The sequence below is a fragment of the Mustelus asterias genome, chromosome 16 (assembly GCF_964213995.1).
Source record: "Mustelus asterias chromosome 16, sMusAst1.hap1.1, whole genome shotgun sequence".
Lineage (NCBI taxonomy): Eukaryota > Metazoa > Chordata > Chondrichthyes > Carcharhiniformes > Triakidae > Mustelus > Mustelus asterias.
Genome location: NC_135816.1, coordinates 80,437,741 through 80,459,522, shown reverse-complemented (window position 1 = coordinate 80,459,522; position 21,782 = coordinate 80,437,741). Strand labels below are relative to the sequence as shown.

Below are 21,782 nucleotides of genomic sequence, written 5' to 3'. Positions count from 1 at the left end.
TAGTAAAGACGACTTTGCAGGGTGAACACGGTTGGGTTTGCCTTTGTCATTTTGGTCCATCCGGTTTAATTCCTTTTTGACTCCACAGCAGTTTGATATGACGGAGTGGGTAGAATTTGTTGCCTATCCCCAATTGCCTTTGACCTGAGTGACTTGCGGACATTTCACTGGGAAGTTAAGATTCAATGACATTGCTGTGGGCCTGGAGTCACATGTAGGCCAGACCAACCAAGGGTGGCAGATTCCCTTCCCGAAAGGGACATAGAACATAGAACAATACAGCACAGAACAGGCCCTTCGGCCCACGATGTTGTGCCGAGCTTTGTCTGAAACCCAGATCAAGCTATTTCTTCCCTATCATCCTGAAGTGCTCCATGTGCCTATCCAATAGCTTCTTAAATGTTCCTAAAGTTTCTGACTCCACTATCCCTGCAGGCAGTCCATTCCACACCCCAACCACTCTCTGAGTAAAAAACCTACCTCGGACATCCTTCCTATATCTCCCACCATGAACCCTATAGTTATGCCCCCTAGTTACCGCTCCATTCACCCGAGGAAATAGTCTTTGAACGTTCACTCTATCTATCCCCTTCATCATCTTATAAACCTCTATCAAGTCTCCTCTCAACCTCCTCCGCTCCAAAGAGAAAAGCCCAAGTTCCCTCAACCTTTCCTCATAAGACCTACCCTCCAAACCAGGCAGCATCCTGGTAAATCTCCTTTGCACTCTTTTCAGTGTCTCCACATCCTTCTTGTAGTGAGGTGACCAGAACTGCACACAATATTCCAAATGTGGTCTCACCAAGGTCCTGTACAGTTGCAGCATAACCCCATGGCTCTTAAACTCAAACCCCCTGTTAATGAACGCCAACACACTATAGGCCTTCTTCACGGCTCTATCCACTTGAGTGGCAACCTTCAGAGATCTATGGATATGAACCCCAAGATCTCTCTGTTCCTCCACATTCTTCAGAACCCTACCTTTGACCCTGTAATCCACATTTAAATTTGTCCTACCAAAATGAATCACCTCGCATTTGTCAGGGTTAAACTCCATTTGCCATTTTTCAGCCCAGCTCTGCATCCTATCTATATCTCGTTGCAGCCTACAACAGCCCTCCACCTCATCCACTACTCCACCAATCTTGGTGTCATCAGCAAATTTACTGATCCACCCTTCTAGCCCCCTCCTCCAAGTCATTTATAAAAATTACAAATAGCAGAGGACCAAGCACTGATCCCTGTGGCACTCCGCTGGTAACCGGTTTCCAGTCTGAAAATTTTCCATCCACCACTACCCTCTGTCTTCTGTTAGATAGCCAGTTACCTATCCAATCGGCCAAACTTCCCTCTATCCCACACATCCTTACTTTCTTCATAAGCCGACCGTGGGGGACTTTATCAAACACCTTACTAAAATCCATGTATATGACATCAACTGCACTACCTTCATCTACACACTTAGTTACCTCCTCAAAAAATTCAATCAAATTTGTGAGGCAAGACTTGCCCTTCACGAATCCATGCTGACCATCCCAGATTAAGCTGCATCTTTCTAAATCGTCGTAAATCCTATCCCTAAGGACCTTTTCCATCAACTTACCGACCACCGAATTAAGACTAACCGGCCTATAATTACCAGGGTCATTTCTATTCCCTTTCTTAAACAGAGGAACAACATTCGCCACTCTCCAGTCCTCTGGCACCACCCCCGTGGACAGTGAGGACCCAAAGATCAATGCCAAAGGCTCTGCAATCTCATCCCTTGCCTCCCAAAGAATCCTAGGATATATTTCATCAGGCCCAGGGGACTTATCAACTTTCAGTTTATTCAAAATTGCTAGTACATCTTCCCTCCGAACATCTACTTCCTGCAGCCTATCAGCCTGTGACACCCTCTCTTCCTCAAAAACATGGCCCCTCTCCTTGCTGAACACCGAAGAAAAGTATTCATTCATCACCTCTCCTATCTCTTCTGACTCCATGCACAGCTTCCCACTGCCGTCCTTGACCGGCCCCAACCTCACCCTGGTCATTCTTTTATTCCTCACATAAGAGTAAAAAGCCTTGGGGTTTTCCTTGATCCAACCCGCCAAGGACTTCTCATGCCCCCTCCTAGCTCTCCTAAGCCCCTTTTTCAGCTCATTTCTTGCTAACTTGTAACCCTCCATCGAGCCAACTGAACCTTGTTTTCTCAACCTTACATACGCTTCCTTCTTCCTCTTGACAAGACATTCCACCTCTTTTGTGAACCATGGTTCCCTCACTCGGCCATTTCCTCTCTGCCTGGCAGGAACACACCTATCAAGGACACGCAGTATTTGTTCCTTGAAAAAGTTCCACTTATCATTAGTGCCTTTGCCTGACAATTTTTGTTCCCATCCTATGCTTCCTAATTCCCGCCTGATTGCATCATAATGTGTAAACCAGATGGGTTTGTATGACAATTGACAATGGTTTTTGTGATCATCATTAGACTCACTTTTAATCTCAGATTTTTATTAATTGAATTTAAATTCAGCTGTCGCTGGAGTGGGATTTTAACCTAGGGCCCCAGAACATTAGATTTTAACCTAGGGCCCCAGAACATTAGATTTTAACCTAGTGCCCCAGAACATTAGCCTCTGATTACTAGCCCAATGACAATACCGTTCACTCTGAGATTATGAAGGGACTTGACAGGGTAGACACTAGAGGCTGTTTCCCGCTGGCTGGAGAATCTGGAATGGTGAGACAATCTTAAAAGATGGTCATTTAGGACTGAGATGAGGAGCAATTTCTTCAGTCAGAGAATTGTGAATTTTTGGAATGCTGTCCCCAGGGGTTTGTGGATGCTCCATTCTTGAATATTTCAGGCTGAGTCAAACAGGTTATTAGTCTCTCGGAGACTGGGTGGATCTGAGGTAGTAATTCAGCAATGATCATATGGAATGGTGGAGCAAGTTTGAGGAGGCTGTGTGGTTCACTCCCGTTCTAATTCCGCATGTCCTTATGTCCTTGTTTATTAAAATGAATGTAGACACATATCTATATTCTTGTGTCACTCTGTCTTAAGCACACATTTGATTACAATGGATGGGATTTTCCAGCTATTCCTGCCAGTAGGATCTAACGGTGCCATCGGAGGGGGTTCTTGCGGTGGGTTCCTATAAGAGTTATAGAGGCGATAGCAAGAGGGTGTCAAAAACAAATTGAAGGGCCTTATGAAATAAGTAATTTAAAAAATCTGGCATAGGTGAGATGCTATGTTCTGGGAGCAAAGTCGAGTCGTAGCCTTGCTTCCTGTCGAGACAGGCTCGGTTCAGTTCACACAACACAGAGCAGGCAGAAATCTGAACCCATCCTGGTTTGAACTGGGTAGAACTTAATCACATTATTTATCCAGCAGTTCAGGCTCTGGCACTCCAGGGTTCCTGATCGTATCGTAGACTGTGAGTGGCATTTCCAAGCACTCTGACTGCTTTGGAACCTAAAGAAAAAGCAGAGAAATATTTTTGAAAGAAGAAATGGCTGTGATCTAAGAACCCCCTTATCCGTGGGCACAAATACTGAAATGGCCGTTAAATCTCAGCAAGAAGCCAAAATCTGGATTTGTGCCGGCGAGATCTCAGAACGAGATCTTACCTGTCCCCTGCGATGACATGAGGAGGTCGTGTGGAAGGGTGCGAGCCTGATTAGCAGATATTATAACACATTATAATATAATTAGTGTGCTTACTGCCGCGACATCCCCCCTCGTTGTAACGTCCCACCCAGGCGATGAGACGACACACTGGCACTAATCACTACTGGTTGACAAAAGCAAAAACAGTCGTGATGACCAGGTCGGGAGTGCAAAGATAAATAGAGCCCCCAGGCGGTGAGGGTGGCAGGGAATGCAGTAGAAATGCACTGATGCCTTGTGGAGGGAGGGGGAGAGGGAAGGGTGTGTGTGTCGATGCTAATAGTGGGATGGGTCACTCAGATCCTTGTGGGAGGGGGTCCTTTTACCTAAATCAGAGATAGGCGGCCCTTTAAAAAGGGGGTCGATCTTGGGATTCTTGGCCTTGCTGACTTTTTCAGCCCCACCCTGGCAGCTGACTGCCTGATTCTCACTTCCCCTTTGAAATTGCATGAGTGTTGTTTAATACAATAGGAAAAGTCAGCCGTGCAGTTACAGGTTTCACGCTAGTTTTCTTGCATTTTTGGGAAGATTCTGCCCACAACTTTTATTTATTTGTTCACAGGATGTGGGCCTCTCTGGCTCAGTCAGCATTTATTGCCCATCCCTAATTGCCCCTTGAGAAGGTGATGGTGAGCTGCATTCCTGAACTGCTGCAGTCCATGTGGTGTAGGTACACCCACAGTGCTGTTAGGGAGGGAATTCCAGGATTTTGACCCAGCTGCAGTGATGGAAAGTCGGGATGGTGAGTGACTTGGACAGGAACCTCCAGGTGCTGGTGTTCCCAGGTATCTGTTGCTCTTGTCCCTCTTGATGGTAGTGGCTGTGGGTTTGGAAGATGCTGCCCAAGGAACCTTGGTGAGTTCCTGCAGTGCATCTTGTAGATGGTGCACACGGCTTTCACTGTACATCGGTGATGGAGGGAGTGGATGTTTGTGGACGGGACAACAATCATGCGGGACTGCTTTGTCCTGGATGGCATTAAGCTTCTTGAGTGTTGGAGCTGCACTCATCCAGGCAAGTGGACAGTATTCCATCGCGCTCCTGACTTGTGTCTTGTAGAAGGTGGACAAGTTTTGGAGAGTCAGGAGGTGAGTTACTCACCACAGGATTCCCAGCCTCTGACCTGCTCTTATAGCGACAGTATTTTATGGCTGGTCCAGTTCAGTTTCTGGTCAACGGTAACACCCAGGATGTTGAGAGTGGGGGATCCAGTGAAGGTAATCTCATTGAACATGCCTCAGTGCTGTTTAGGAGGGAGTTTGCCCAGTGACAATGAAGGAATTGTCGATACATATCATGATTGGGATGATGTGTGTGTGCCTGAGAGAGATTTTGGAGGGGATTTGGAGCTTTTGCTGTTTCCACGCTAACCACCACCCTTGCCATTCTCAGTCTTGGATGTTATTTAGACAGGTGAGGCAACCTTAGGCTTCATTGGAACACTGGAATCTTGCTATCCGTGCATTTCCGGGATTCAGTACAGCAGGTGAGGTTCCAATGAGGAGATTGTTAGATATTGAGTGGGAATCAGGAATCCAGTGAATGTACGGGCCCTGGGGGTGAAATGTGTGTCCTATTTCCCATTACCATCTCATTTCCTTCTGGGGAAGGGCGTTGCTCTCCATGACTTTTCCCTGCCTGCACGCACGCATAAATGGTCTGTGACTCAGGACCTGTGGGATCCTGCACACTTCCCGACTTATTCGAACCTTTGAAAGGAAAGAATAGACAATAGTGAGTAACGTGGGAGTTCGTCAATGAAACCTCATCGTACATGTCCCTCCTCTTCACTCCCCACTCCCCCTCCACCTCTCCACAACCTGTCCATGCTGTCCTGTCTTCTCACTGCTGCTCCCTCCAACCTTGTGCTCTCCTCCGATGCCCTTCCTTTCATGTCCTCTCCATTCCTGCCTCACAATTCTTGCCCCCTTCCCTGTGGCACCTCATTCTTAACCAGCTGCCAAAACTCTACCGCAACCTATCTGGTCCCCTGAGATTTCATCCCTGCCCATTCCTCCCTTGTTCCCTCTTGCTCTGTGTCCTCTTCTGCTGCCCCTTGCTCTCTTGTTCCCATCTCCCCAACTCCCTCACGCTGTGCCTTCGCCAATCCTCCCCTCTTTTCACGAGACCACTCCTTCCCTTGACCCTCATCCCCTGCCGTCTCCAATCATGCTTCTACGTGTTCTTCTGCAGTCAGCTACACTCCTGCCTCTTCCCACTGGGCAACTTCCTCACAATTCTCCCACAAACTCTGCCACCCGTCATGTTCAGTCAGTCACTTCCCCATTACCACTTCACCCTCATTCCCTCCCATTCCCCTCGCTCCCCAATTTCCCTCCTCCCATTCCCCTCACTTCCTCCCTTCCCCTTCGCTCCCTCAATTTCCCTCATTCCCTCCTGTTTGCCTCACTCCCTGCATTTCTCTCTATCCTCACATTCCCGTAATTCCCTCCCATTCTGCTCAACCCTCACTCCCTCAATTTTCCCTCATTCCCTCCCATTCCCCTCACTCCTCCCATTCACCTTACTTCCTCCCATCCTCCTCACTCCCTCCAATTCCCCTCACTCATCCCATTCACCTCACTCTCTCCCATCCACCTCACTCCTACGCCATCCACTGCTGCAATTCTCCCTGTCACAGGATCATGAGTCTCCCAAACATAGAGAAGTATTTCCAAAACTTGCCTTCATGTATACAACAGTTTTTCCTTAATGCAGCTTTATTCTTCCAGGAACAATAGCAAAAGATGAGCAGGATGATGATGATGGGCACTGCTACATATCCTGTTATTTCATACGGGAAACTTCCAGATGAGTCAGTTTCTGAATGTTGCGAATGGGAGGATTAGAGTTTAGAATGACATCAATATGAATTTCACAAACAGACACAGCAGCACACGGACTACACGTAGCTAGCTGCCTCACACTGTCACTCAGTAACCCCTCTCCCCCAGCACCCTGTGTTACTGACTGTATCTCTACTGGTGTTAATCCAGCTCCCTCACACTGTCACTCAGTAACCCCTCTCCCCCAGCACCCTGTGTTACTGACTGTATCTCTACTGATGTTAATCCAACTCCCTCACACTGTCACTCAGTAACCCCTCTCCCCCAGCACCCTGTGTTACTGACTGTATCTCTACTGATGTTAATCCAGCTCCCTCACACTGTCACTCAGTAACCCCTCTCCCCCCAGCACCCTGTGTTACTGTCTGTATCTCTACTGATGTTAATCCAGCTCCCTCACACTGTCACTCAGTAACCCCTCTCTCCCAGCACCCTGTGTTACTTACTGACTGTATCTCTACTGATGTTAATCCAGCTCCCTCACACTGTCACTCAGTAACCCCTCTCTCCCAGCACCCTGTGTTACTTACTGACTGTATCTCTACTGATGTTAATCCAGCTCCCTCACACTGTCACTCAGTAACCCCTCTCCTCTATATTACTGACTGTATAGAGTTAGAGAGCAATACAGCATGGAAACAGGTCATTCAGCCCATGTCAACCATGGTGCCGTCCTAGCCAGTCCTAATTGCCCGTGTTTGGCCCATATCTCTAATCCTTTACCATCCATGTACTTATCCAAATGCTTTTTAAAATGTTGCTATTGTATCTGTCTCAACCACTTTCACTGGCAGCTCATTCCATATACACAACAACCTCTGCGTGAAGAAGTTGCCCTTTTAAATCTTTCCCCTCTCACCTTAAACCTATGCCCTCTAGTTTTCAATTCCCCTTCTCTGGGAAAGGCCTCTGCGCATTCATCCTATCTATGCCCCTCATGGTTTTATACACCTCAATAAGGTCACTCCTCATTTTCCCATGTTCCAAGGAATAAAGTCCCGGCTAACCTCTCCCTATAACTCAGGCCCACTGGTCCTGGCACCATCCTCGTAAAACTCTTTCCAGTTTATCAATGTCTTTCCTATAACATGGTTATCAAAACTGTACCCAATACTCTAAGTGCGGCCTCACCAACGACTTATACAACTGTAACATAATGTCCCAACTCCTATAGTCAATGTCCTGACTGATGAAGACCTGTGAGCTAAATGCCTTCTTCACCATCCTGTCTACCTGTGATGCCGCTTTCAACAAACAATGTACTTGTACTCCTAGGTCCCTCTGTTTCTCAACACTCCCCAGGGTTCTACCATTCACTGTATACGTCCTACCCTGGTTTGACTTTCCAAAGTGCAACACCTCACACTAATCTATATTGAAGTCCATTTGCCAATCCTCGGCCCACTTACCTAACTGATTAATATCCCCCTGTAATTTTAGATAACCTTCTTCACTATTAACAATTCTTCCTAACTTAGTATCATTCGCAAATTCACTAACCATGCCTTGTACAGTCACATCCAAATCATTTACGTAAGTACTTACAAGGGCCCTAACACCGACCCCTGAGAGGCACACCACTAGTCACAGGCCTGCAGTCCGAGAAACAAAACAAGACCATCACCTTCTGCTTCCTACCATTGAGCCAATTTTGAATCCAATTAGCTAGCTCTCCCTGGATCCCATGCAACCTAATCTTCCAGAATAGTCTGCCATGCCAAAGGCCTTGCCAAAGTTCATACAGGCAACATCTACTGCCCTACCCTCAATGGCGGCATGGTGTCACAGTGGTTAGTACTGCTGCCTCACAGCGCCAGGGACCCATGTTCGATTCCCAGCTTGGCTCACTGTCTGTGCAGAGTCTGCATGTTCTCCCGTGTCTGCATGAGTTTCCTCCGGGTGCTCCGGTTTCCTCCCACAATCCAAAAGACATGCTGGTTATATGCTTTGACCATGCTAAATTCTCCCTCAGTGTTACCAGAGTGTGGCGACTAGGGGATTTTCACAGTAACTTCATTGCAGTGTTAATGTAAGCCTACCTGTGACACTAATAAATAAACTTCAACTTTAAACAGCATTCTCTTGATTACCTCTTAGAGTTTTTGGAAAAGATTTGTCAGATATGACTTTCCACACACAAAGTCATCTGTAATCAGACCTCGACTATCCAACTGCTGGTAGATTCTGTCCCTCAGAATCCCCTCCAGTAACTTACCCACCACTAATGTCCAGCTCACCGGCCTGTAATTCCTTGACTTTGCTGCCCTTCTTTAACAAAGAACAACATTAGCCACCCTCCAGTCTTCCAGAACTTCGCCAGTGGAAAAGATGAAGCAAATATCTCTGCAAAGGCCTCTGCAATTTCTTCCCTAGCCTCCCACAAGATCCGAGAATACACTTGATCAGGCCCAGGGCATTTATTCACCTTAATGTGCTTTAAGGCTGTAAATACCTCCTCTCTAGTAACATGCATGTGGTCCATGACATCACCATTTGCTTCCCTTATTTCTTTAGCACCCATGATTTTCTCCTTAGTAAACATCGAGGAGAAATATTCATTAAATATCTCACCTATCTCCTGTGGCTCCACACACAGATGGCCATGCTGACCTTTAAGGGGGCCTATTCTCTCCCTGGTCACTCTTTTAGTCTTACTATAGACTATAGAACCTCTTGGGATTTTCTTTAACCTTACCTGCCAGATCCATTCATATCTTCCTGATTTCCCTCTTGAGTGAACTCTTACACTTTTTATAGTCATCGAGGAATTCACTTGTCCCCGATTGTCTAAACCCAGCTTCCTTCTGTTTCTTGACCAGAGCGTCAATATCCCTCACCAGCCAGGGATCCCTAAACTTGCCATCCTTTCCCTTCACCCTGACAGGAACATACTGACCTGGACTCTTGATATCACACTTTTAAAAGCTTCCCATTTGCCAGTTATTACTATCCCTTCAAACAGACTCACCCAATCGACCTCTGCTAGATCCTGCCTAACGGCCCTAAAATTGGTCCTACTCCAGTATAGGACCTGTGGACCTGTCGCATCTTTTTCCATAACTATTTAAAAACTAATAGTGTTATGGTCGCTGAACCCAATGTGCTCCCCAGCTGACACTTCAGTCACTTGTCCTACCTCGCTTTCTAAGAGGAGGTGTCCCCACGCACCCCCCCCACCACCCCTCCACACCACCCCCCCACCCCCCCACACCACCACCCCCACCCCCCCCCCCCCTCCACCCACCACCCCCCCCCCTCCACCCACCACCCCCACCCCACCCCCCCTCCACCCACCACCCCCACCCCACCCCCCCTCCACCCACCACCCCCACCCCACCCCCCCTCCACCCACCACCCCCACCCCACCCCACCGAGTAGGGCCCCTCTATACATTGATTCAGGAAACTTTCTTGGGCACATTTAACAAATTCCACCCCGTTCAGGCCCTTTGGGGAAATTAAAATCTCCCACTATTATTCTTACAACTATCTTTTCTCTCGTCACATCTGCTCCTCTCACCAACTTGATTGAGTTTTTGAAAAGGTGACAAAGATAATTGATGAGGAAAGGGCTCTGGATGGAGTTTTTATGGACATTAGTGAGGCGTTTGCCAAGGTCCCACGTGGCAGACTGGTACAAAAACTAAAATCACATGTGATTCGGGGTGGGCTGGCTAGATGGATACAGAACTGGTTTGGTTATAGAAAACAGAGTAGCGGTGGAAGGGTTTTTGTCGGAATGGAGATCTGTAGCTCGTGGTGTGCTGCAGGGATCAGTGCTGGGACCTCTGTTGTTTGTAGTACATATAAATGATCTGGAGGAAAATGTGGGGGGTCTGATTAGTAATTTTGCAGATGAAACGAAGATTGGTGGAGTTGCTGATAGTGCCGAGGATACAACAGGATATAGATAGATTGAAGACATGGGCACAGAAATGGCAGATGGAGTTTAATCCGGACAAATGTGAGGTGATGCGTTTAGGAGGATCAAACTTAGTTGTGAATTATACTGTGAATGGCAGAACTCTTAGGAACATTAATATACAGAGGGATCTGGGCGTGCAGGTCCACAGTTCCCTAAAAGTGGCAACACATGGGGTCCAAGGGGTTAAGGAACCATATGGCATGCTTGCCTTCATCGGCTGGGGCACTGAGTACAAGAGCCAGGAAATCGTGTTGCAGCAATTTTAAATGTTGATCAGACTGCATCTTGAGCATTGTGTGCAGTTCTGGTTGACACACTATCAGAAAGATGTGGAAGCTTTGGAGAGAGTGTAAAGAAGGTTCACCAGGATGTTGCCTGGTCTTGAGGGTGGTGACTATGAGGAGAGGTTGCATAAACTGGGATTGTTTTCACTGGAAAGACAGAGGCCGAGGAGGGACCTGATAGAGGGTCTACAAAATTATGAGAGGTATAGACAGGGTGGATAGTCAGAGGCTTTTTCCCAGGGTGGAAATGTCAATTACAAGGGGGCACAGGTTCAAGGACAGAGGGTGGATATGTGGGGGAGGTTTTTCATGCAGAGTGTGGCCTGGAATGTGCTGCCAGAGGAGGTGGTGGAAGTAGGCACATTAGCAACATTTAAGAGGCATCTGGATAAAATATGTTAAGTTCATAGAGGGATCCGGTCTGAGTAGGGGCATAAGATTTTTTTTAGTTTAGTTAGGGCATCATGAACGGTACGGGCTTGGAGGGCCGAAGGGCCTATTCTTATGCTGTACTTTTCTTTATTCTTTGTTCTTTCTTTGATGTCATTCCGGCTCCCTCACACTCTCACTCAGGAACTCCCTCTGAAAGTAGTACCTCATTAGATTATCCTGCCCCCACCTGATGCTACTATTGGACACAAGCCACTGAACGTTTGAGGTAGGTGTGAAAAGAGGGGCTAAAAGGATTAACTTGGAGCCCAAGCGCTTTCTGCGTTTTTTATCTTCTTCAGTGCCGTTTCCAGACTGACAGCTGAGAGCAGCTCAGCATCTCCAGCTCTTGGTATCCCATGGTGAGCATCATCTGACTAACCAGGCCCAGAAGACCACACCTGTGAGATGATCCAACAACCAGAACCAGCCCTAGACAAGAGGGGAAGGCCAAATCGACGACTACAGAACCTGAAACCTCCGCCAACCCTCAAAGAATGAGGAATATTCTGTCCCAGTGTTACTGAACAGATATTTCCAGTCTTTTCAGACAAAGAGTTCTAATTCAGTGATAGGGACCTGTGGATAGGGTGTAGCGAATCCTTGGAAGTGTGTGCCAGAAGTTGCTTGCCAGTGTAGATTAGAAACTGTTTACTTAAAGATTTAAGACTGTTTACTGAGGAGTCCTGTGAAGAGATTGATAGAGGTTGATAAAGTTTACTAAAGTACAATAGTAGAGTCTGATAAATATTTTTGTTTTTCCTTGATAAAGAGTTTAATAAAGTTGTGTTGGATCTTCACCTGACTCATGTCCCTTTTGTCTCTGTCATTGTGTAACAGGCCTGAGTTATAAAGGGTCACTGCAAACTGGTCAAGTTAGTCAGGGTACATTTACCCAGCATTCAGTTTGCAACATCATCAAACACTCCCAGGACAGGTACAGCACGGGGTTAGATACAGAGTAAACCCCCTCTACACTGTCCCCATCAAACACTCCCAGGACAGGTACAGCACGGGGTTAGATACAGAGTAAAGCTCCCTAAAACTGTCTCCAATAAACAATTCTAGGACAGGTACAGCATGGGGGTAAATACAGAGTAAAGCTTCCTCTGCACTGTCCCCATCAAACACTCCCAGAACAGGTAAAATACAGGGTTAGTTACAGAGCAAGTCTCCCTCTGCACTGTCTCCATCAAAAGCTTCCGGGACAGGAGCAGCACGGGGTTAGATACAGAAAAACCAGGCAGTGTACAGAGATCCATTGAGGAAGTTAGGGCCGAAACCACTTCCCGTGCTGTGTTTATCAGCCAACAAGTTCTCATAGCTGCAAGAGTGAAGCTTAAACTGTTTTTACCCAAACTAGCCCCAGCAATATGCAGAACGTAATGTATAGTTCTGCATTTACACAGCACCTTCAGTTCATCATTGCAAGATTCTCTATGGAAGTAATTAAATTATATTTAACACTGAGACAGAGAAGCAGATATTCAGGACTATTAAAGGAGGAGTAAGTGAGAGAAGGAGAGAGAGAGTAACAGAAAGAGAAAGAGATAGAGGAAGCGAGAGGTAGACAGAAAGAAATAGAAATACAGAGACAGAGACAGCGAGCTGCAGAGTGAGGAGAGAAACAGACAGAGAGAGAGAAAGACAGAACTGAAGAGAGAGAGATGGAGGCAGTGCCAGAGAGCGAGAGAGATAGAACTAAAGGCCGACACAGAGAGAAAAACATAGAGGCAGATAGAGGAAAGATAGAGCTGGAGAGGTTTAGAGAGGCAATTCCTGAGTTAGGGCCCCAGCAGCTGAAGGCACAGCTGCCAATGGTGGAGCGATGGGAATCGGTAGGATGTTCAAGAGGCCGGAATTGGAGGAGTGCAGAGATCTCGGAGGGTTGTAGGCACCGGAAGTAGTTTCAGAGATAGGGAGGGTTGTAGGGGCTGGAGGGGGTTACAGAGATGCGGAAGAGTTGGGAGCTGGAGGAGATTACAGAGACAGGGAGGGTTGTAGGGGCTGGAGGAGGTTACAGAGATAAGGAGGGGTGTAGGGGCTGGAGGAGGTTACAGAGTTAGGGAGGGTTGTAGGGGCTGGAGGAGGTTACAGAGTTAGGGAGGGTTGTAGGGGCTGGAGGAGGTTACAGAGATAGGGAGGGTTGTAGGGGCTGGAGCAGATTACAGAGATAGGGAGGGGTGTAGGGGCTGGAGGAGGTACAGAGACAGGGAGGGTTGTAGGGGCTGGAGGAGGTTACAGAGATAGGGAGGGGTGTAGGGGCTGGAGGAGGTACAGAGATAGGGAGGGTTGTAGGAGCTGGAGGAGGTTACAGAGATAGGGAGGGGTGTAGGGGCTGGAGGAGGTACAGAGACAGGGAGGGTTGTAGGGGCTGGAGGAGGTTACAGAGATAGGGAGGGGTGTAGGGGCTGGAGGAGGTACAGAGATAGGGAGGGTTGTAGGAGCTAGAGGAAGTTTCAGAGACAGGGAGGAGTGTAGGAGCTCGAGGAGGCTACATAGATAGGGAGGGTTTTAGGGGCTGGAGGAGATTACAGAGACAGGGAGGTGTGTAGGAGTTAAAGGAGGTTACAGCAGCTCGAGGTGAATTGATGTGGCAAGTAACAAACTAAAAGGTTTTTTGACTGAGAACTATGTAGATTTAAACAGCACAACGGTACAGGTCCAGTCCCGCCAATGCCCTGGGAGTGCGTGCCCTCACTCTCAATTGGCCCAGGTTCCTGCACTCACACTCTATTGGTTTGACCAGATCACATGCTCCCTGAAGGATCGCCCATTATAGGGGGAAAACTACCATGGGGACGGTTATAGTTGATTATTTCTCACCTCCCTCATCACCAGCTACTCCTCAAACAGTTTTGCCTCACCGATCTTCAAGCCCCTTGCTGTCCCACAGACCCCTTCATCTCTTCCTCCTATCCGGCCTCCTCATCCACAAGCCCCATTCCCTCTGGCCTCACTCCTTATCACTCAGGCCCCACCCATCTTCCTCAGGCTCATCTAATCATCTCTGGCTAGGCCCCATGATCCACTTCATCACCCACCCTCCAATCAGTGAACTCTGTCTCAGCACATGTGACGTATAATCTCTTATCTCACATGGGTTGTTCAATCATTACTTGATCCAAAACATCACCAGAGGCCACCACCCAAGACTGAAGGGTATGGTTTGAACTCTGACCCCAAAACTGATGCCTGACTACGAACATAGGCAGTGACTTCTGACCCCTGACTACAGAGCCTTGCAGTGAACCCTGACTCCACATGCTGGCAGTGAACTCTGACCTCTGACTGCACACACAGTCAGCGAACTCTGACCCCTGATTGTGCGCACAGTCAGTGAACTCTGACCCCTGACTGCTCACACGGTCAGTGAACCCTGGTCCCTGGCTGCGCTCAGTGTCAGCGAACTCTGACCCCAGACTGCACATCACAACCATCCACACTGGCCCCAGGTCACACTCTGACCACTGTGCACACTCCGTGACCCCAGACTGATGTCACACCATGCTCCTGACTGTGGCTCTGACCCCAAAACCCCTCACTTAAAAACCCTGAATCTGAGTCCCAAACTTTGACCCTATAACCCTCATCCTTAGGCAGGCACAAACCAAGGTGACAGCCCTCTTACCCTGCCCCCCCAATACACAACATTTAAATCCTGCTCCGAAAAACCCACTGCACAACTCGTGCTGCCCCCTCTGCACTTTCTTCTGAACACTGGCACACAGACTCACCTCACAGACTCCCCAACACATGGCAGTTTGAGGGGCGGCCGAGATTATGAGCTGAAGTCTCAGGTGGTGGGAAGATTGAGAGAAGTCTGCAGTTTGCAGACGGAACTTCAATTCCCCGTCCCCCATTTCCTCTCTGCCCTCTCCCAGGAAAGCAGGAGAATGGTGTGTTCAGCTCCACTCACTCTCTTACTCAATAACTGTGGCCTTGACATCAGCGCTTGGCTCTATCTAATTTTAAAATTACTTCTTGGTTTCCTGTTTTCACCCAGTGTCTGTTTTCTGCTGCACAACCGTCTATGACCTGACACTGATTGGATAGTGAGACCCTGTTAGAGCTGAGTGAAGCCTCCCCGAGCCCACCATCCAACCCAATCCCACTCCAACTATATACCTCAGTGTTAGTAGTCCTGGGGAATGGGGGACTTCAGTCGATGGGAGATTCTGGGAGGAGCTGGGATTGTTCTCCTCAGCACAGAGAAGGTTAAAGAGAGGGATTGAATTGAGGTATTCAAAATCAGGAAGTGTCCGGATGGAGTGAATGAGGAGAAGGATTTTCCCGTGACAGGAGAGTCAGTAACAAGATGGACAGAGATTGAAGAGAATCAGTAAAGAACCAGAGAGGAGGATGAGGAGGAATGTTTTTACACAGCAAGTTGTTGTGATCTGGAAGGTGCTGCCTGGAAGGCAGTGGAAGCAGATTCAATAGCAACTTGCAAATGGGGGAATTGGAGAAATACTTTGAAGGGGGAAAATGTACAGGGAGATAGGGGACAGACCAGGGAATGGGATAAATTTGATTGTACCGTTAAAGCGCTAGCATAGGCATGATGGGTTGAATGTCCTCTTCCTGTACTGTGTTGTGCTCTGAATTGAAATATCCTCCAGTCACTGGGCTGGCCTTGTTCTGCACTCACTGACTGTCTCCTCTTGTTAAACTTCAGTAAAGAGTCAGGCTGCCTGTCTCCCTGTGAATCGATCCCTGGATCAGTCAGTCTCCCTGTCTGTGAAGATCCCACATGGAGTGATAGATATTGAGCTTCTCTCGATACAATCTTCACCTGATGCACCATATGCAAATAGAATAATTAAATATTTTGGTACTGATGTGGACAAGAAACGGTTAAAACCTCATCCTGGGCACTTCAGTCTGCATATCAGTGACTTCGAGAAAGGTGCTGGGGTTTATGAGGTTATTGTAACAAATGATTCAGGAGAGGAAAATACAGAAACAGTTAAACTGGATGTGTACGGTAAGTGAGATTCTATTGGATGGACTGAGCTTCACTGCTCACTGAAAGATAGGAATAAGAGGTCATTCAGCTCCTTGAGCCTGTTCCACCATTCAATAAGATCCTGTCTGATCAGCTACATCAACTCCATCATCCCACCCGATTCCCAAATCCCTCAATCCGACTTCTGTCCAAACATCTGTCCATTTCAGTCTCAAATATCCTCATCAAGTGAGAAGCCTGAACTCTCTGGGAGAGAGAATTCCAAATCTTCTAAACCCTCTGAGAAAAAGCATCTGTCAAACACACTAACAATTTTAACCGTCTCATGTAATCCTTCACCTGTCCCATGTAAATAAATGAGTTGTTGCTTCAACCACCATCTCCTCGTCCAGATGTTACTGAGATCAGAGAGGACAGCCTCTAATATATTCCTTTCGTCAGGGGATATTTTATTCTTTCATGGGATGTGGGCGTTGTTGGCAAGGCCAGACTTTGTTTCCCATCCCTAATTGCCCTTGAACTGTGCAGCTTTCTTGACAATCTCAGAAGGCAGTTAAAAGTCAGCCACATTGCTTTGGATCTGAAGTCACATGTAGGCCAGACCAGGTAAGGACAGCAGATTTCCATCCCTAAAGGACATTATGAACTTGATGGGTTTTTACAACAATCAATGGCAGTTTCATGTTCACCATTGCTGAGATTAGTTTTCAATTCCAGATGTTATTAATTGAATTTAATTTCTATCAGCTGCCATGGTTGGATTTGAACCGACATCAGCAGAGCTTTAGTCTGGGTCTCTGGATTACTGATCCAGTGACATTATCACAACACCACTATCTCCCTGAACAGGGTACACAGTGACAACTCTATCATCATTCTAGAGTCTCTCTATTTGTGAACCCAGACTGATCTTCTTTAACCAATTCCCCAGCAGATCGAGAGGGTGCGATTGAGGTATTGTTCCTCCAGTCTGCGCTGAGTTCACTAGAACATTGCAAAAGGCCAAGGACGGACATGTGGACAGGAGAGCAGGGTGGTGTGTTGAAGTGACAAGCTATAGGACAGACCGAATGTGTTCAGCAAAGTGGTCACCCAGTCTATGTTTGGTCTTTCTGCTGTAGAGTAGACCACATTGGGAGCAGCGAATGCAATAGACCAGACTGAAGAAGATGCATGTGAAGTGCTGCTTTATCTGAAAGGAGCATTTAGGTCCTGGGTGGTGAGCAGGGGGAAGGTAACGGGAAGGTAAAGGCGATTGCATAAGAAGATGCCTTGGGCAGGGGGTGAGGTGTTGGACATGATGAACGAGTGGATCGATGTGTCCCGGAGAGAATGGATCCCTGTGGAAAGCTGACAGGGGGAGTGAGGGGAAAATGTATTGAGTGGTGACATCATGCTGGAGTTGGTGGAAATGGCGGAGGATGATCCTTTGAATGTGGAGGCTGGTGGGGTGCAAACTGAGGACAAGGGGGACCCTATCCTGGTTCTGGGAGGGAGGGGAGGGAGTGACAGCAGTGGCCCAGGGGATGGTTCAGGCACAGTTGAGAAGCTTGTCAACCATGGTGGGTATTAATTCAGCTCCCTCAAAATGTCTCTCTCGGTAACCCCTCGACCTCTGCTTTCAGTGTTACTGACTGTATCTTTACTGATGTGAATCCAGATCCCTCACATTCACTCAGTAACCCCTCTCCCCCAGTGCCCTGTGTTACTGGCTATCTTTACTGATGTTAATCCAGCTCCCTCAGACTGTCACTCAATAACCCCTTTCCCCCAGTGCCCTGTGTTACTGACTGTATCTCTACTGATGTTAATCCAGATCCCTCACATTGTCACTCAGTAACCCCTCTCCCCCAGCACCCTGTGATACTGACTGTATCACTGCTGATGTTAAGGCACCTCACTTATAGTGTCACTCAAGAACCCTCATGCAACAACTTGTACAAGAACAGGATCTCAGTTATTTTAATGATATCATTCTACTTTGTCCAATCAAACATTGCAGGGATACGAAAAGTACAGTATGAGATACAGAGTAAAGCTCCCTCTACACTGTCCCCATCAAACACTCCCAGGACAGGTACAGCACAGGGTTAGATACAGAGTAAAGCTCCCTCGACACTGTCCCCATCAAACACTCCCAGGACAGGTACAGCATGGGGTTAGATACAGAGTAAAGCTCCCTCGACACTGTCCCCATCAAACACTCCCAGGACAGGTACAGCATGGGGTTAGATACAGAGTAAAGCTCCCTCGACACTGTCCCCATCAAACACTCCCAGGACAGGTACAGCACAGGGTTAGATACAGAGTAAAGCTCCCTCTACACTGTCCCCATCAAACACTCCCAGGACAGGTACAGCATGGGGTTAGATACAGAGTAAAGCTCCCTCGACACTGTCCCCATCAAACACTCCCAGGACAGGTACAGCACAGGGTTAGATACAGAGTAAAGCTCCCTCTACACCGTCCCCATCAAACACTCCCAGAAGAGGTAAAACATGGAGTTAGATACAAAGTATAATTCCTCGATATTATCCCCTTCAAACCTTCCCAAAGAGATCGAGCATGGTTTAGAAACAGAGTAAATCTTTCTCTACATTGTCCCCATCAAACACTTGACTGTGTAATAACTAATTGCTGATTTATTTGTGACACTCACCAGGTTTGGTTACATTGCAGACGTCCCTCAGTTTGATGTGTGCAGTGCCTTCACTGACTGGGTTCCTGGCCTCACACTTGTACACATTGTCCTCGATCTGTGCTGCGAAATGAAGCTGTAACTCCTGTCCATTTTCAGAGAGATGATGGATGCTGTCATTCCTCAATGTTTCTTGTCCCATCCACCAACTGAAGCTGGTGTTGTCGCCTGTGTTCACTGAGCAGCTCAGGGTGATGTTACAGTTCTCTGTGATCTGATAGCTGATCTTTGTTCCTGTCACAGGCTCTGATATTCAGATTGAAAGACAAAAGATACATGAGGAAGGAATGTCGGTAATATCCAGCACCCTCACGCCCGCTTCAGACCCTCACAAAACAACTCTGAACCCCACTCAACCCTCCATCTGCCAATTTAACCATTTGCCTCACCCTCTTGGTTGAAGCAGGTCATGTGTCAATATGACGGGTGGATGGAATGCATGTCGATTGTAACACAGTCTTTCACTACAATCACAAACATTAACTTATAGAATCTCTACTGTGCAGAAAGATGCCATTTAGCCCATCGAGTCTGTTCTGACAACAATCCCACCCAGGCCCTATCCCCGTAACCACATGCATTTACCCTGCTAATCCCCCTGACACTAAGGGGCAATTTAAGCATGGCCAATCAACCTAACCTGCACATCTTTGGAATGTGGGAGGAAACCGGAGCACCCGGAGGAAACCCACGCAGACATGGGGAGAACGTGCAAACTCCACAAAGACAGTGACCTGAGGCCGGAATTGAACCGGCAGCAGGGCTAACCACTGTGACTGCCCAGGTTTTGGAATTGTAGCCTGGGAATTCTCATTGGTGACTCCAGTAAGTGGACCTTTATTATCTGGAGTGCAGCCTCTGTCTCTATTCTGTGTTTAGTTAATGTTTGTGGAGCCTCCGACATTGGGATAGACCCAGAATTACATTGACATTGTTCCTGGTAGTTCAGCATGTGTGTGTGAATGTGGGGAACATTGCTGTAAATCTCCGGTCACTCACAAAGTAGTGGATAAACAAGCAGAATGGGTGTGTCATTGAAATGATAAGTTCAACTTTAATCAGAGGGAGCCGGTGATAGACTCACAAAGGAATGGTAAGAGAGAGACTGATACAATTTTATCTGCACCAGTGCTTGTTTATAAGGCTGTGAACTTTTCAAACAAACGGGTGGGATTCTCCCAACAGAATTCTAAGTGCTGAATTTGCGTAAAAACCGAGTAAATTCCGCTGGTTATTTCAGCAGGATTTTCAAAATTAATCTCCCATACTGTGCATCACAGAGAGCCCCCTTGCATTAATCCCATTAGAAATCTGTGGGTGGGGCTTCTTCCTGCTGGAGAGGCCGGCATTGGACTGGGGTGAACACAGTAAGAAGTCTCACAACACCAGGTTAAAGTCCAACAGGTTTATTTGGTAGCAAATACCATAAGCTTTCGGAGCGCTGCTCCTTCGTCAGATGGAGTGGATATCTGCTCTCCAACAGTGCACAGACACAGAAATCAAGTTACAGAATACTAATTAGAATGCGAATCCCTAAAGCCAGCCAGGTCTTAAAGGTACAGACAATGTGGTGGAGGGAGCATTAAACACAGGTTAAAGAGATGTGTATTGTCTCCAGAAAGAACAGCTAGTGAGATTCTGCAAGCCCAGGAGGCAAGCTGTGGGGGTTACTGATAATGTGACATAAATCCAACATCCCGGTTTAGGCCGTCCTCATGTGTCCGGAACTTGGCTATCAGTTTCTGCTCAGCGACTTTGCGCTGTCGTGTGTCGTGAAGGCCGCCTTGGAGAACGCTTACCTGAAGATCCAAGGCTGAATGCCCGTGACTGCTGAAGTGCTCCCCCACAGGAAGAGAACAGTCTTACCTGGTGATTGTCGAGTGGTGTTCATTCATCCATTGTCGTAGCGTCTGCATGGTTTCCCCAATGTACCATGCCTCGGGGCATCCTTTCCTGCAGCGTATCAGGTAGACAACGTTGGCCGAGTTGCAAGAGTATGTACCGTGTACCTGGTAGATGGTGTTCTCACGTGAGATGATGGCATCCGTGTCGATGATCCGGCACGTCTTGCAGAGGTTGCTGTGGCAGGGTTGTGTGATTTCGTGGTCACTGTTCTCCTGAAGGCTGGGCAGTTTGCTGCAGACAATGGTCTGTTTGAGGTTGCGTGGTTGTTTGAAGGCAAGAAGTGGGGGTGTGGGCATGGCCTTGGCGAGATGTTCGTCTTCATCAATGACATGTTGAAGGCTCTGGAGGAGATGCCGTAGCTTCTCCGCTCCGGGGAAGTACTGGACAACGAAGGGTACTCTGTCCACCGTGTCCCGTGTTTGTCTTCTGAGGAGGTTGATGCGGTTTTTCGCTGTTGATCGATGAGTCGAGCGCCATATCCTGTTCTTATGAGGGCATCTTTCAGCGTCTGGAGGTGTCTGTTGCGATCCTCCTCATCCAAGCAGATCCTGTGTATACGGAGGGCTTGTCCGTAGGGGACGGCTTCTTTAACGTGTTTAGGGTGGAAGCTGGAGAAGTGGAGCATCGTGAGGTTATCCATGGGCTTGCGGTACAGTGAGGTGCTGAGGTGACCGTCCTTAATGGAGATGCGTGTGTCCAAGAATGCAATCGATTCTGGAGAGTAGTCCATGCTGAGTCTGATGGTGGGATGGAACTTGTTGATGTCATCATATAGTTGTTTCAATGATTGCTCACCATGACTCCAAAGGAAGAAAATATCATCGATGTATCTGGTGTATAGCATCGGTTGAAGGTCCTGTGCGGTGAAGAAGTCCTGTTCGAACCTGTGCATGAAGATGTTGGCATATTGAGGTTTGAATTTGGTCCCCATGGCTGTTCCGTGTGTCTGGATGAAGAACTGGTTGTTGAAGGTGAAAACATTGTGGTCCAGGATGAAGCGGATGAGTTGTAAAATTGCATCTGGAAACTGGCAGTTGACGGCATTAAGTACTGAGGCCGTTGC

At 47.6% G+C, this 21,782-nt stretch overlaps 1 protein-coding gene across 1 annotated transcript in view; it reads right to left on the bottom strand.

Moving 5' to 3' along the window:
- Nucleotides 1-2,205: 2,205 nt before the first annotated feature.
- Nucleotides 2,206-21,782, bottom strand: part of LOC144505271 (SLAM family member 8-like) — a 38,701-nt gene continuing 19,124 nt past the window's right edge. Inside the window, exons 3-6 of the mRNA XM_078231326.1 lie at nt 18,776-19,060; nt 6,350-6,487; nt 5,252-5,373; nt 2,206-3,469 (exon numbers count right to left, since the gene is read on the bottom strand). Of these exons, the coding sequence (XP_078087452.1) occupies nt 3,374-3,469; nt 5,252-5,373; nt 6,350-6,487; nt 18,776-19,060 (641 nt within the window). The 3' untranslated portion in view covers nt 2,206-3,373. The remainder of the gene's footprint in view (nt 3,470-5,251; nt 5,374-6,349; nt 6,488-18,775; nt 19,061-21,782) is intronic.